The sequence below is a fragment of the Panthera tigris genome, chromosome B1 (assembly GCF_018350195.1).
Source record: "Panthera tigris isolate Pti1 chromosome B1, P.tigris_Pti1_mat1.1, whole genome shotgun sequence".
In the NCBI taxonomy this organism is placed as follows: Eukaryota; Metazoa; Chordata; class Mammalia; order Carnivora; family Felidae; genus Panthera; species Panthera tigris.
In genome coordinates, this window is record NC_056663.1 from 183,812,752 (window position 1) to 183,827,741 (window position 14,990).

The following is a 14,990-nucleotide window of genomic DNA, read 5'->3' on the forward strand; positions in this document are numbered from 1 at the left end:
GATGGTATGTCAGGAAGGTTAATCATTTTTCAAGTAGTGCCTGGCACTTCCTTAACCTGCCTACGTGAACAAGGACTTCAAGTACAGATGATGTTACTGAAAAACCTTCAAATTCCATAGGCTTAAACGTAGGAAAGGAAAAGGAACAAGTAAATGAAATCTAAGCTCTTAACCAAATTAAAAAACCAGTAAAGAGTGCATTTGTCTCCAATGGCGGGATGGCCCATTGGAGTATGTTTGTTTGCAACGGTCGGACATCCCGTCGTGACTTGCTGAGGGTCCTGCTGTTGACCTATGGGAAACGCATGCTTGACATCACCAACGTTGACATAACTTAACTCTTCCCTACACCTTAATCATCACTAAAAAAGGGGCCTGGTACTTTAAATAACTTCCCTCTAGACATGCTTCAACCTCCTTGACCACTGAAGCATATGACACTTCCCATTACCTGAAAGACTATATGATTTTCTCTGGGAAACAAGGAACACCTGCTTTTTAATCCTGTGGACTGTGAAGTGCTTACCTGCAGAGACAGAGACCTCTATCCCCGAAGGCTCCCTGCACACCTTTACAGGCGCCTGGTAGATGCTTAAATACTCAGTGATGGATTAGTAGATGGTAAATCTCTACTGAAAACCTTTGACTCAGGAAGCAGGCAGAAAAAGGGCAGACGGTAAAATCATCAAGACAATAGTTTTCTGTAGATCAATCTCTACAGATGCAGTGCTATTTAGAGGCTGCTCCTAAAATATAGAGAGAGGAAAGCCTGAGCTAGACGATTGTTTTCTTCTGGGAAAGATAAAGTGGAGCTCGGTCTTGGCAGCTTATTCCAACCATTATTCTAGAGACTTTTAAGGTATTTCCATAAGCTTTCAATAAAAGTTCAAAAGAATTTCCTACAGAAATGAATCACATGCTACTTTCTTAACATATAAGATACTGTTAGCCAACGGTTAGCGATTTCAATGTAACTTCACTCTTATCTTACCATTATTGTTCAAAATAGAATGCAAATCATGGTATAGTATTAAGAACAAATAAGCAAATGAACAAACCCGACCCACTACTGCGGTATCAAGCAGTAACACAGACTCAGTTATTACTTCGCCAACTCTGAACCCAGCCCTGACCACACTCCTGAGCTTGCGGCCCCCCCAGTTTCAAGAAGCCATACTCAATACCTCTGCATCCACATTTCACCAGCTCCAGAAACTTGACATTTCCAAATCTCCCTTCCAAACTTCCCTACCCTCTGTTTTGAAGAATGAAATACAAATCCAGGCCGGACCACCATATCCTCTTGGACTTCTCCCCCAGTATACTTACCACCAAGTCTTCTGGTTTCCATCTGTGGAAGCCCACGGAATCCACCTCTCTCTTTTTCCCCCTGCCACTGTCCTAGTTGAGAAGCCCATCATCGTCCACTGTCAAGTGAGTTTTCAATACCTCTCTCTCCTTCACACTCATCTAATCAGTTCTCAAATCCTGGAGATGATCGACCACATAACTGCTTTGGGAAACTCTGCAATATGTCTAGTTCTAACTGCTATTTATTTCAATACTTGGTTTTTATGGCTATCATAGCTAAAAAATATAGAACCCAATGCTGACTGAGTCTCGTGGAAGGAGTGCATCACTGGCTAGACTGAATCAGGAGACTCATTTTTCAATCCCAAACAACAACTTAGAATGTGCTTTCATTTCCTGGATGCTTAGTGTTTTAGTTTGGCTTGGTTTTTGTTCTATCATCAGTTAATATCTAAAAACATAATATATACGTATACATGGTTCAGAATTTCTGGAAAAGTGATATACATACATATATGGATATGTGCTTCAAGTAGTCTTGATAATTTCACACAGTGTGGCCAACTTCCTGTCAGGTGTCATTACTTGGTTGGGTATAGTTTTTATATTGTAATAAGACTAACAAAGAGCTCAAACTAGGAGTGCCAGTATCAGCTCTGCTATGTTGTTTATTCATAGTGACGTTACTAACATCATAGTACTGACAGATGCCATCCCCTGCTACACATGGACAGCCTCCCCCACTACCACCATCCCCCACCAGAGCGGTACATTTGCACAACTAATGAACCCACACTGACACACCATTCGTAGACTAGGGTTCACTCGTGACACAGTCTGATTTTTAAGAATTAGTTTAATAAAACCATAAACCCCCTTAATATTTATCGGGGAGGCAGACATCAAACAACCAACCACAGGATTATTTAATTATAGTATCAAAGTACAAAGGAGAACTTGACCTTGTCTGGGGGCCAGGGGAGGCTAGAGAAAGTGGCTTGGAAAAGAGCTCTGAAGGATAAGGTGAACTTAACAAGGCAAAATGAGCCCAGAAGGCAGAGGAAACACCGTGGGCAAAAGCCCCCGGGGCAGAGAAGCCACTCCGAGATGAAAGTCAGACATCCTGAACACGAACACACACAGCAGAGCAGGGAACAAAGAGAGCCACTGGAGGGTGGCAGGGGTCAGCTCAGGCTGAGTCACGTGGGCCTTGGTAAGAAAGTGGGTCTTTATCTGAAAAGCAGCAAAAAGTCACAAAAGAACAAGAGTACAATCGCTTCTAGGGGCTCAACACACACTCAGTGGATGAAGAAAACTAAACACCAATAAACGGTGGGACAGCCACAGTCTGATCTTGAGGAACTCAAAGAAAATAAGAAAGGAGGTGCTCTCGAATTTGTTCTTCCACAGTAAGAAGGATGACGGTAATAATTCTTACCTTTCCATCAAAGAAGTGATGGTTGAACATGTTATAACGGCAAAAACTATCTTCCATATAAAACTGTGAATACCTGTAAAATGATTTATTACTGTAGTTATCTGTCCAGTTATGTATACAGTAAATACATACAAACTAAATTTTAAAACTATCAAAGCGCACCTTTAATAAAAGCAATTCCATCATTCCTTACTTTTCGAAGTAAAGAGTGCTTTCCCAAAGTCTCAGTGAGTCCATAGCAAAGAATAAATATCAAATTTAAGAATACGTATATATAAGATTTGCATGTTCCTTCAGACCACAGAATTATACAGAAACAATGAGATTACTGACCGATTATTATGCAATTTAAGCTTGAGATGGGTTGGCAATTAAAATACATCTCTCATAGTTAATAATTTGAAGAAAAACACTGAATAAGCATTTCTGCTCAGCAGCTGTTAATTATTTTTTTCTGTAGTTAACAAAGAAAATATCTAATACAAAGCATTTCTTGTGTATTGCGGATTAGCTCAATAAAATATACTTCTCGATATATAAGAAAAATAAGTATGTGCATTTCATATTTACTGAATTAGTGCCAGGAAAGAGAGATATTTATTTACTGATTGAACCATTTTATTCTGCTAACATACTACTTTAAAATGCAATCAGTAATGAATGAGAGTACCAGCTTTGGGTATTAACATTTTATAAATTTTTGCTAATTTACTAAAAATTCATAGCATATGATGGTTAAATTTGCATTGATTTGATTTCTTACAAGACTGAGTTTTCTTTATTCCTTAATTGTATTTGTACTGTCTGTCTCTGCATCTTCCCCAGGTCTTGTTAGTTCTTGCTGAATTTTGAGTTTTTTGTATAATATAGAAACTTCTTTGTTATCGCAATAGGATTCTGAACTTCCAAAATTTTGCCATAAGCAATTCACATATGAACCACATTGTTTTTCTACAGGATTCATGACCTAGTGAAAAAAAATCAGGGACACATGCTCACTTCTTTCAAGTTGACACATGGTCAACTTTTGACCAAATCGTGATAGTGGCACTTTGCTTCTATTTTTTTTTTTTTAATGTTTATTTATTTTTGAGACAGAGGGGGTGAGGGAAGGGGCAAAGAGAGAGGGTGACAGAGGATCTGAAATGGGCTCTGCGCAGACAGCAGAGAACCGGATGTAGGGCTCAAACTCACGGACTGCGAGATCATGACCTGAGCTGAAGTCAGACGCTTAACCGACTGAGCCACCCAGGCGCTCCACTTTGCTTCTATTTCTACTTCGGTTCTCCATTACTGTCCGTAACTGATTCACCACCCATGGCGAGTGCTCAACCCAACGGACGGCCTTGCTTTATCCTCTCTGTATTACACGTGGTTAAAAGTACAGGCTCTAGAGTCAGATGGTCTGGTTTCGAACTCTGGGTCTCTCACTTACTACCTGTGTAACCTTAGTAAGTTATTTAACCTATCTGAGCCTCGGTTTCCTCATCTACAAAACGGAAGAGATAACAGTGTTTACTTCATAGGACTTGGTAAGTATAAACAATGTACGTAAAGGGCTTAATCCAATGCATCTACATAGCACATAATGAAATGTAAGGCATTGCTGTTTTAATAAATATCTGCTATAAAGATTTATATCTTAATTCCCCTAATATTAGGGAGTTACATTTATGTCCAACCAAAATTTCTCCTCCTATAATTTAAACCCACTTCTTCTTGTTCTCTGGAGAGAGGACAGCTGTTCATTTTGAGTACAATGTCCCTTAATATCATTTGAGATACTGTTAGTGCAGCTGCTGATTTCATAAAACATAAATTTGCACTGAAGAAATAAAAGGTCTGAATAACTGAAAAGTATTTAAGCTATACACTGTAACCTGATGAACCTTCCAAAAACTGTGGGACAATGTCAGTTACCGTTAATAAACAAATGTCTCCCTATTTAAGTAAATTCCAAATAACCGATAATATAGGTATCAGTTATTTTATATACAGGTATATCTCCATACTAGTACAACTGCAGATCAACTATCGTTTGCGGATTTTCTTCTCTCTTGCATAGCTTGGTAAGGGTGAGCAAAGGAAAATACAACCCCTTTTAAAATATATCTCTACCCCCCTCCACCTTTTTTTTATTGCTTCAAAAAGACACAACAGCCATTTTTAAAAAATTAAAAAAGAAAATTTTATTTACATAAAATTCAGCACAGCACACTTGTCCAAAACATTCTGGGAAGCAGTGGGCAGAGTCAGAGACAGAAAAAAGCCAAAATTTCAGCTCTTGAGTTTCCATCAGATACAAACAAGGGAGCGTAATTTTTCATATTCTAAATTATGAAAAATCACTGAACTTACCCTCTTAAAATGAAATTGGCCTCAGAGAATTATTCTCTCTATTGAATAAGGCAAACAAAACCAATCAGAAATGCATGCACTTGCAAACTGCAGAAGGACATTCATTTAATTTGGCCATTCATTCTCTTTAAATGAGAGTCAGTTACCAAGTGTAAAACATGCTCTATACACAGGAAATGTAATCAAGAGCTGAATAAAATTAGTCCATGAAATGAACCTAAGAAATTCATTTTTTTTTATATAACTTTATTTGGATGATAGTTTGCCAAATAGAGTTTCACATCTTTCATGCTAAAATTGGAGCATGTAAAAATCCATCTTAGCAAATGTTAACTTCATATCTTAGACCTCCTGAAGAGAATATTTATAGCATATATAACACTGGGGTTGAGGCAGTTCTCTGAAGCCTTAGACAGACCTTTTGTAGGGCTGCAAGGAACCAAAGTCAAAGGGCCAAAAGTAATGATTCACTGCCACTCTGAATCACACAGGATTCTGTTCCTGCTTTAATTGTGGTCCCTGTGAGAAATCCAAACAGACTCCACATCCCATAATACCGGAAGTACAGGCAACAGATTCAGTTCATTCCGGCCACTAATGTGTCTCAGTAAAAGAGTTCTCCCTCAATACTCAATGTCAACCTTTTACAGGACTGACTCAGCATCAAAGAAGCTAAGCTAAGTAATACAGCACTTTCAGCTTTTGTTTCCATCACACACGCCCAGAAATGTATAGATATGAAAAGAAAAAAAATCAATATATTTGATAAGTTACCAAATAACTATCCACATCACCTACTCCATCCAGGAGATTTCATACAGGCTCGAGAGAGGTAAAACTGTAAGACACAGCTTAAATGAAGAGTTAAGAGTCCATGTAAATCTTTCAAATTAAAAGTCATTCAGCCAAGGTGAGAAGAGTTCTAGTGAACTGTTGTACAACAATGTGAAGGTATTTAACTTAATACCACTGAACTGTACACTTAAATAATTAACTTGGTAAATGTTAACCTATGTGCATTTTAGCACAGTTTTGTTGTTTTTGGTTTTTTGTTTTTGTTTTTGTTTTAAAACTACATCAGGGTACCTGGCTGGCTCAGTCCATGGAACATGAGACTCCTGATCTTGGGGATGAGAGTTCAAGCCCCACACTGGGTGTAGAGATTGCTTATAAATAAATAAATAAGTAAGTAAATAAATAAATAAATAAATAAAATCTAAAAAAACAAAAAGTAAATTAGGGCACTAGCAATGAATAATACAAAATGAAATTTAGAAAATGATTTAATTTACAATAGCAACAAAAAGAATAAAATATTTTAAATAAATTTAACAAAACACATGCAAGACTTATACAGTGAAAAACTACAAAATATTTAAAGAAATTAAAAACAACCTAAATAAATGGAAAGAACTCTATGTTCATGGACTGGAAGACTTCATATTAAGATGGAACCCACACCAGCCAAAACAATCTTGAGAAAGAATACAGTTGGAAAACTCCCACTTTCCATTATCACAATTTACTACAAAGCAACTGTAATCAAGGCAGTGTGGAAGTAGCATAAACATAGACCAAATAAACAGAGTTGAGAGCCCAAAAATAAATGCATACATTTATGGTCCTCTGGTTTTCAATAAGGTACCAAGATAATTCAATGAGAAAAGAATAATCATTTCATAAATGTTGCTGAGGCAACTGGATATTCATATGCAAAAGAATAAAGTTGGACTCCTACCTCACACCATACATTACAAAAAACTCAAAGTAGATCAAAGACCTAAATGTAAGAGTTAAAATCATAAAACTCTTAGAAGAAAACATTGTGTAAAGATTCGTGACCTTGAATTAGGCAATCGCTTCTTAGATATGACACCTAAAACACAAGCAACCAAAGGAGAAAAATTGCACATAATCACTAACAAAAAGACAGCCCACAGAAAGGGAAAAAATACTTACAAATCATATATCTGATGAGGGTCTAGTATCCAGAATCTATTAATTACTCTTTCAATTCAACAATAAAAAGACGGCCAATTAAAAATGGGTAAAGGATTGAATAGATATTTCTCCAAAAAGATAAACAAAAAGCCTGTAAGCGCATGAAAAGATGCTCAAAATCATCAGCCATCAATAAAATACAAAACAAAGCCACAGTGAGATACCACATTAGAAAGACAGACAATAACAAGAGTTGACAAGAACATGGAGAAACTGGAACACTCACACATGGCTGCTGGGAATGTAAAATGGTAGTCACCTTGGAAAACAGCTTAGCACTTCCTCAAGAAGTTAAATGTAGGGTCTCCACATGACCCAGCAATTCCACTCCTAAGATAAATGCCTATTATGGGCTGAACTGTAACCCCTCAACATTCGTCTGTTGAACCCCTCACCCTCAGCACCTTGGAATGTGACTGTATTTGGAGACAGAGCTTTTAAAAAGGTGACTAAGCTGCTAGGAATTTACCCAAGAGATACAGGAGTACTGATGCATAGGGGCACTCGTACCCCAATGTTTATAGCAGCACTCTCAACAATAGCCAAATTATGGAAAGAGCCTAAATGTCCATCAACTGATGAATGGATAAAGAAATTGTGGTTTATATTCACAATGGAGTACTACGTGCCAATGAGAAAGAATGAAATATGGCCCTTTGTAGCAACGTGGATGGAACTGGAGAGTGTTATGCTAAGTGAAATAAGCCATACAGAGAAAGACAGATACCATATGTTTTCACTATTATGTGGCTCCTGAGAAACTTAACAGAAACCCATGGGAGAGGGGAAGGGGAAAAAAAAAAAAAAAAAAAAAAAGAAGTTAGAGTGGGAGAGAGCCAAAGCATAACAGACTCTTAAAAACTGAGAACAAACTGAGGGTTGATGGGGGGTGGGAGGGAGGGGAGGGTGGGTAATGGGTATTGAAGAGGGCATCTTGGATGAGCACTGGGTGTTGTATGGAAACCAATTTGACAATAAATTTCATATATTAAAAGAAAATAAATTAAAAAAATAAAAAGGTGATTAAGCTAAAATGAGATCATTAAGGCAGTCCATGATGCAAGATGACTGGTGTCCTTATAAAAGAGGAATGTGGACATACAAAGAGAAACTGGGGCTATGCTAAGTGAAATATAAGTCAGTCAGAGAAAGACAAATACTGTATGATTTCATTCATATGTGGAATTTACAAAACAAAGTAGATGAACATATGAGAAGGACAAAAAAAGGAGAGAGAGGGAAGCAAACCATAAGAGACTTTTAACTAAAGATTAGAACAAACTGAGGGTTGCTAGAGAGGAGGTGGGCAGGGGTGGTGGTTAAATGGGTGATGGGCATTGAGGAGAGCACTTGTTGTGATGAGCACTGAGTATTGTATATAAGTAATGAATCACTAAATGTTATTCCTGAAGCCAATATCATACTACATGTTAACTTACTAGAATTTATATGAAAATTTGAAAAAAAGAGAGAGAGAGAGAGAGACACTAGGGCCGTACACACACAAAGGAAAGACTACGTGAGAACACCGTGAGATGGCCGACTACAACCAAAGGAGAGAGGCCTCAGAAGAAACCAAATCTAATAAAGACAGTCTCTTCAGCAAGTGGTGCTGGGAAAACTGGACAGCAACATGCAAAAGAATGGACCTGGACCACTTTCTTACACCAGACACAAAAATAAACTCAAAATGGATGAAAGACCTCAATGTAAGACAGAAAGCCATCAAAATCTTTGAGGAGAAAGCAAGCAAAAACCTCTTTGATCTTGGTTGCAGCAACTTCTTACTCAACACATCTCCGGAGGCAAGGGAAACAAAAGCAAAAATGAACTATTGGGACCTCATCAAAATAAAAAGCTTCTGCACAGCAAAGGAAACAATCAGCAAAACTAAAAGGCAACCAACAGAATGGGAGAAGATATTTGCAAATGACATATCAGAAAAAGGGTTAGTATCCACAATCTATAAAGAACTTCTCAAACTCAACACCCAAAAAACAAATAATCCAGTGAAGAAACGGGCCAAAGACATGAATAGACACTTCTCCAAAGAAGACATCCAGGTGGCCAACCGACACATGAAAAAATGCTCAACATCACTCATCAACAGGGAAATGCAAATCAAAACCACAATGAGATACCACCTCACACCTGTCAGAACGGCTATTAACAACTCAGGCGACAACAGATGCTGGCGAGGATGCAGAGAAAGAGGATCTCTCTTGCACTGCTGGTGGGAATGTAAGCTGGTGCAGCCACGCTGGAAAACAGTATGGAGGTTCCTCAAAAAATTCAAAATAGAACTACCCCATGACCCAGTAATTGCACTACTAGGCATTTATCCAAGGGATACCGGTGTGCTGTTTCGAAGGGGCACATGCATCCCAATGTTTATAGCAGCGCTATCGACAATAGCCAAAGTATGGAAAGAGCCCAAATGTCCATTGATGGATGAATGGATAAAAAAGATGTGGTGTATATATATTCAATGGAGTTTTACTTAGCAATCAAAAAGAATGAAATCTTGCCATTTGCAACTACGTGGATGGAACTGGAGGGTATTATGCTAAGCGAAATTAGTCACAGAAAGACAAATATCATATGACTTCACTCATATGAGTACTTTAAGACACAGAACAGATGAACACAAGGGAAGGGAAGCAAAAATAATATAAAAACAGGGAGGGGGACAAGACATAAAAGACTCTTAAATATAGAGAACAAACTGAGGGTTACTGGATGGGTTATGGAAGGGGGGATGGGCTAAATGGGTGAGGGGCATTAAGGAATCCACTCCTGAAATCACTGTTGCACTAGATGCTAACTAACTTGGATGTAAATTTAAAAAAATAATAATAAAATAAAATAAAAACAAAAGAGAAGAAACCAAATCTACTGACACCTTGATCTTGAACTTCTAGCCTCCGGAACTGAGACAATAAATTACTATTGTTTAAGCCATCCAATCTATGGTTACTCTGGTATTGCAGCCCTAGCAGATTAACACAATACCCAAGAGACAATAAAACCTATGTTCACACAAAAACTGTACACAAATGTTCACAGCTGCAATATTCCAAATAGCCAAAGAATGGAAGCAGCACGTGTCCATCAACTGATGAGTGGATCAAAATTTGGTATCCTGATACATGCTGTAACACGGAAGAGCCTTGAAAATACGAAGCTAAATGAAAGACGCTAGATACTAAAGACCATATGTCGTATGATCCCATTTTTATGAAATATCCAGAACAGGCAAATCTTCAGAGACAGAAAACAGATTAGTGGTGGCTAAGGGCTGAGGGAAGGAGAGAAAAGAGATCACTTATTGGGACCACGATAATGGAGAGACAGCTCCATCAGAAGTGATGGAAATGGGGCGCCTGGGTGGCTCAGTCAGTTGGGCGTCCAACTCTTGATTTTGGCTCAGGGCATGATCTCACGGTTGTGGGTTCGAGCCCCACATCGGGCTCCATGCTGACAGAGTGGAGCCTGATTCCCTCTCTCTCTACCCCTCCCCTCCTCACATGTGTGTGCTCTCTCTCAAAATAAATAAATAAACTTAAAAAAAAAGTGATGGAAATGTTATTAACGATGAGCATTTAGCACAATTTGAGGCGGAAGTTTAGTGCAACACTGTATCCTAGATCAGTCAGTCTGAACAGTTTGCCTTCTGTATTTGTCGTCACCATTTTCCTCTGGACTGTTTAAGCAAAAAAAGGGAACTAACTCCTTCATCTCCTTTCGCACTTATTTGGAAGTTTTAGTTACAGTGTTTAACTGGCATGGATGGATAAAGTTGGAGTTTTATTTCTAAGAAAACTTCACAAGCTAACTTCCACTTAATCCATTACCTCTACCTTACTGAAATGTATAGTCAAATTAGCTGAAGGAAAGATTCGTAGGACTATGTTGCCAAAGCACTTCATGGAAACTAAATTACTGTTTCGCGTTGATCTGCATATTTCTGTGTTTCGTCATGACAGTGCTCGCATGCTATCTGGTGTACCGAGCACAAAAAAAAAATTTCCATTTTAAACAAACAACAACAAAAAAAAGGTGACGGAAGTGTTTTGGAATTAGGTGGTGGTGACAGTTGCACAACCTTGTGAATAATACTAAAACCCCGCTTTTCCTACATGAAACATGCCTCAGTTTAAAAAAAGAAAATATGACTGATATATAGTGGGGAAAAAAGATTATGATTCTCTCTTTGCAAAATGTTTACATGCATAAAAAAGACCTAAAAAGCCAAAATCCAGAATGTTTTGGGTGATGGAATTAAAGATCTTGTCTCTTTAAAGAGCTAAAATAGGAGGGGCGCCTGGGTGGCTCAGTTGGTTAAGGTCTGACTCTTGATTTCGGCTCAGCTCACGATCTCAGTCATGAGATGCAGCCCTGTGTTGAGCTCCTGGCTGGGAGTGGAACCTGCTTAAGATTCTCTCTCTCTCCCTCTCCTCTTCCCCTGCTCACACACTCTCTCTCTCTCTGTCAAAAAAATAAAAATAAAAAGATTTGTTAAAAGTAAACCAGAGATTCTTGGAATTTGAGCAAATCACAATGAATCACTGATTTTTTTCTAGTTTGTGCACAAGACAGTCCCCCACAACTGGCTTGGAAAAAGCTTGACTTGAATGAATCAGAACACATAGAACCATGACTGCACCAAAGAAAGACAACACTGTACCATTTTCATGGAGGTAAAAGTCCCAAAGGCAGGAACATGAGCACTATTGCCTACTGATACACATGATGTTAGGTAATTCAGCTGTGGACATGTGATTTTTGTCACCTCTCATGTACCTATGGTAAGAGAGGGTTTCCTTTGGTGAACCCACTCCATGTGGTTGGTCAGGGTTGCAGGGCCACCCTACCTGGCAGGCCACAGAGATGGTTCTGGAACGGGCAGATGGCCCCAGCCCAGCCAGCCCTTCTCCCATCGGGGCTGTCAGGAAAGAGTGCCTCCGGCCACTGGACAGCGAAGCTAAGACTCCAGGGGCTCAAAGCTGCTGCTGTCAAAGTGTGTGATGTATACTGTCTAGAGAATAAGGCCAACCCGGAGAAAGACAGAATGAGAGGTGCAGAGAGAAAGACGGAGCCCGAACGACACAGGGCAGCACCCAGGACCTCGCCTGGACTGAGGCCTGCTGTATCACAGGCTCCGGTAACATGAGCCAACACGTTCTCTTTGACATAAACAGACTTCCAGGGCTCCAATATAAGGTGCCCGACTAACGAGTGCCTTCTTGTAAACACGTGAGGAGCCTCCAAACCCACTGCCGACGAACCAGCAGGAACCAGGTCCCTTCGTGGACCAGGCACGGGGACAGATGGAGAAAGGGAGATGGAAGGATGACAAGAGAGAAACGGGCTACAGAACAAAGGCTCATATACAAGTTCAAAAGCAAAGTTATTTTCAGAGGGTAACTTAACTTTTGGAGCCAGACTAACTGGGTTTGAGTCCTGACTTGGCCGCTTACAACCACAAGGTCAAGCCCGTTCACCTCTTTGTGCCTCAGCTTTCTCACCTGGCAAATGAGGATGAGGACAGCACCGACCTCACCGGGGAGGTGAATGTGACGACGGAATGAGTTAGAGCAGGGTTTGACACAGGACAGGCACTCAACGCAAGCACCAGGTATTGTGAATACCGTTATCGAAAGAACCCAAAGTTACACTTCCACCTTCAAAATAACATGTTTACAATAACTTAACAGTCATTCCTCAGGAAAGGAATGTGGTGTTTTAAAAGAGAATCTGCTCTATCGGTACAATGGAATGTTAACGGAGCCTTACAAGGAATAAAGTACCGTGAGGTGCCATGACCTGGATAAGCCTTGACAACATTACACCAAGTGAAAGAAGCCACATACTCAGGCCACACATTGTATGATTCCATTTATGGAAAACATACAGAAGAGACAAATCCACGGAGACAGAAAGCAGATCGCTGACCGCCAGGGGAAGTGAGTAGGTTTCTTTTCGGCGTGACAGAAATGTTCTGGAATTAGATGGTGGTGATGACTGCAAAACATAATGAATACACCCCAAACCACAGGCATATACACCTTAACTTGGTGAGTTTTAAGTGAATTATATCTCAATTTAAGAAAAAGAAATTGAATTTCTCTTTCAAAAGTCTGTATCATCACCTATGGAATTACATCTTGCCAAGCCACGCTCATGTTAAGCAGAAATCGCTGTGCTAGTCCTGTTAATACGGAATGAGAGGTTACAGAAACTGTGGCTTATTTCTGAGAAATGTAGCTGCCTCTATTAGACCACCTAAAGTTGACCTGGAAATCTTAAAAATAGTAATAATAAATGATAAAAGCTGCACTTCTTGTTGTAACTTTTCCACTTTAAAAATCTGTTGGCCTTGTTTTTAGCGAGAGAAAGCACATGAAATTGCACAGATTCTCTCTGACAAATACTGGAATATTAGCCAAACAGACTCTATCAGATTACATAAAAAGAAACACAGTGCCTGCTCCCTTTGACATAGTCAAGAACAAGTAAAAGATACTAAGAACACAGTGTTTCATAGCATCACCCTGATCCTGGGGAATCCAAGTAATTACAGCAAGTAAGGAAGGGAAGTCCAAGTTTACAGAATCACAGAGACTGTGGATGGACACATGTGCTTCTAAATCACCACCTGAGGGGAGGTACGACCCGTGGTCCTCTGTCAGTCTCATCTCCGCTTGTCCCAACACATCAGACGCCATTTAATTCTGGCCTTCTCCCACAGACTTTGTCTGTTTGTTAATCCTCTGCTTTAACACCTGTCTCTTCCCTAGCTCTCCCTTGACTTCAGGCTATTTCCAGTGAAAGACAACAGGCGCATCATCTGGGAAGATCTTTTAAAATAAGTATCTTATCACATTTCCAACATGATGAAACAAAATCCTGAAGGAAGTTCACAATTATCTTTGAAAAATAAGCGTATGAGAAGAAATTTCACTCAGTAAGAATTGATCTCTAAATTATAAGCCCAAGACAATGAGACACATTGGTTGAAAGAGTTTAGGAAGCACATCAGCAAGAAGGAATCCACTGCCTTCGTGTTTGAAATACGGAAGATTACAAGTGGAGTTTATATGACTAAAAAGGCGGCTTCTAACCAATTACTACTTCTGAATGTTAAAGGAATGCAACCGGTAACAAACAATAAGAGGAAAACGTTAACAAGGAATAGGAGACAACTGGGTGCCCGGGTGGCCCAGGCAGTTAAGCGTCTGATTTTCAGGTCATGATCTCGCAGTTAGTGAGTTCAAGCCCCGGGTCGAGCTCCGTGCTGACAGCTCAGAGCCTGAAGCCTGCTTCAGATTCTGTGTCTCCCTCTCTCTCTGCCCCTCCCCTACTCGGGCTCGCTCTCTCTCTCTCTCTCTCTCTCTCAAAAATAAATAAACATTAAAGAAGGAAGGAAGGAACAAAGGAAGAAAGAAAGAAAGAAAGGCGACAATAAATGAGAATAAATACCATACTTTGTAAACCTACCGAAAATCAATATCCAATAAAAGGCTTTTAATGTTAGACTTCTCGTCACCTGATGCTTTCAACCTGATCAGCTCATGCAACCTAAAACAATTAATGAAAGCAAATTTAATAAGGAATTACAAATGCCATAGATAATAAAAAAATAAACCAAAAAAAAACCCCAAAAAACAAAAAAACAACACAAAACAAACAAAAACCCACCAATGTTCTCCTGGTATTTCTAATATTTCAATGACACAACTGAAGTGAATTTGGCAAATATAACTGTTTCAGTTTTCAAGTGTTTTTTAAAAGGTAGAACCTATTTGAAAAAGAGAAGTCTAAAATTATAAACAAGTCAAGAATCAAACCAGAAGGAACCTTCCATCATATAACAGAAATC

The 14,990-nt window shown here is 39.2% G+C and overlaps 1 protein-coding gene across 1 annotated transcript in view; it reads right to left on the bottom strand.

The window, feature by feature from the left end:
• The window catches only part of ZCCHC4 (zinc finger CCHC-type containing 4), a 50,105-nt gene that overhangs the window by 19,133 nt on the left and 15,982 nt on the right, over window positions 1-14,990 (bottom strand). The window contains exons 5-6 of the mRNA XM_042984834.1: window positions 14,609-14,689; window positions 2,750-2,822 (exon numbers count right to left, since the gene is read on the bottom strand). Of these exons, the coding sequence (XP_042840768.1) occupies window positions 2,750-2,822; window positions 14,609-14,689 (154 nt within the window). The remainder of the gene's footprint in view (window positions 1-2,749; window positions 2,823-14,608; window positions 14,690-14,990) is intronic.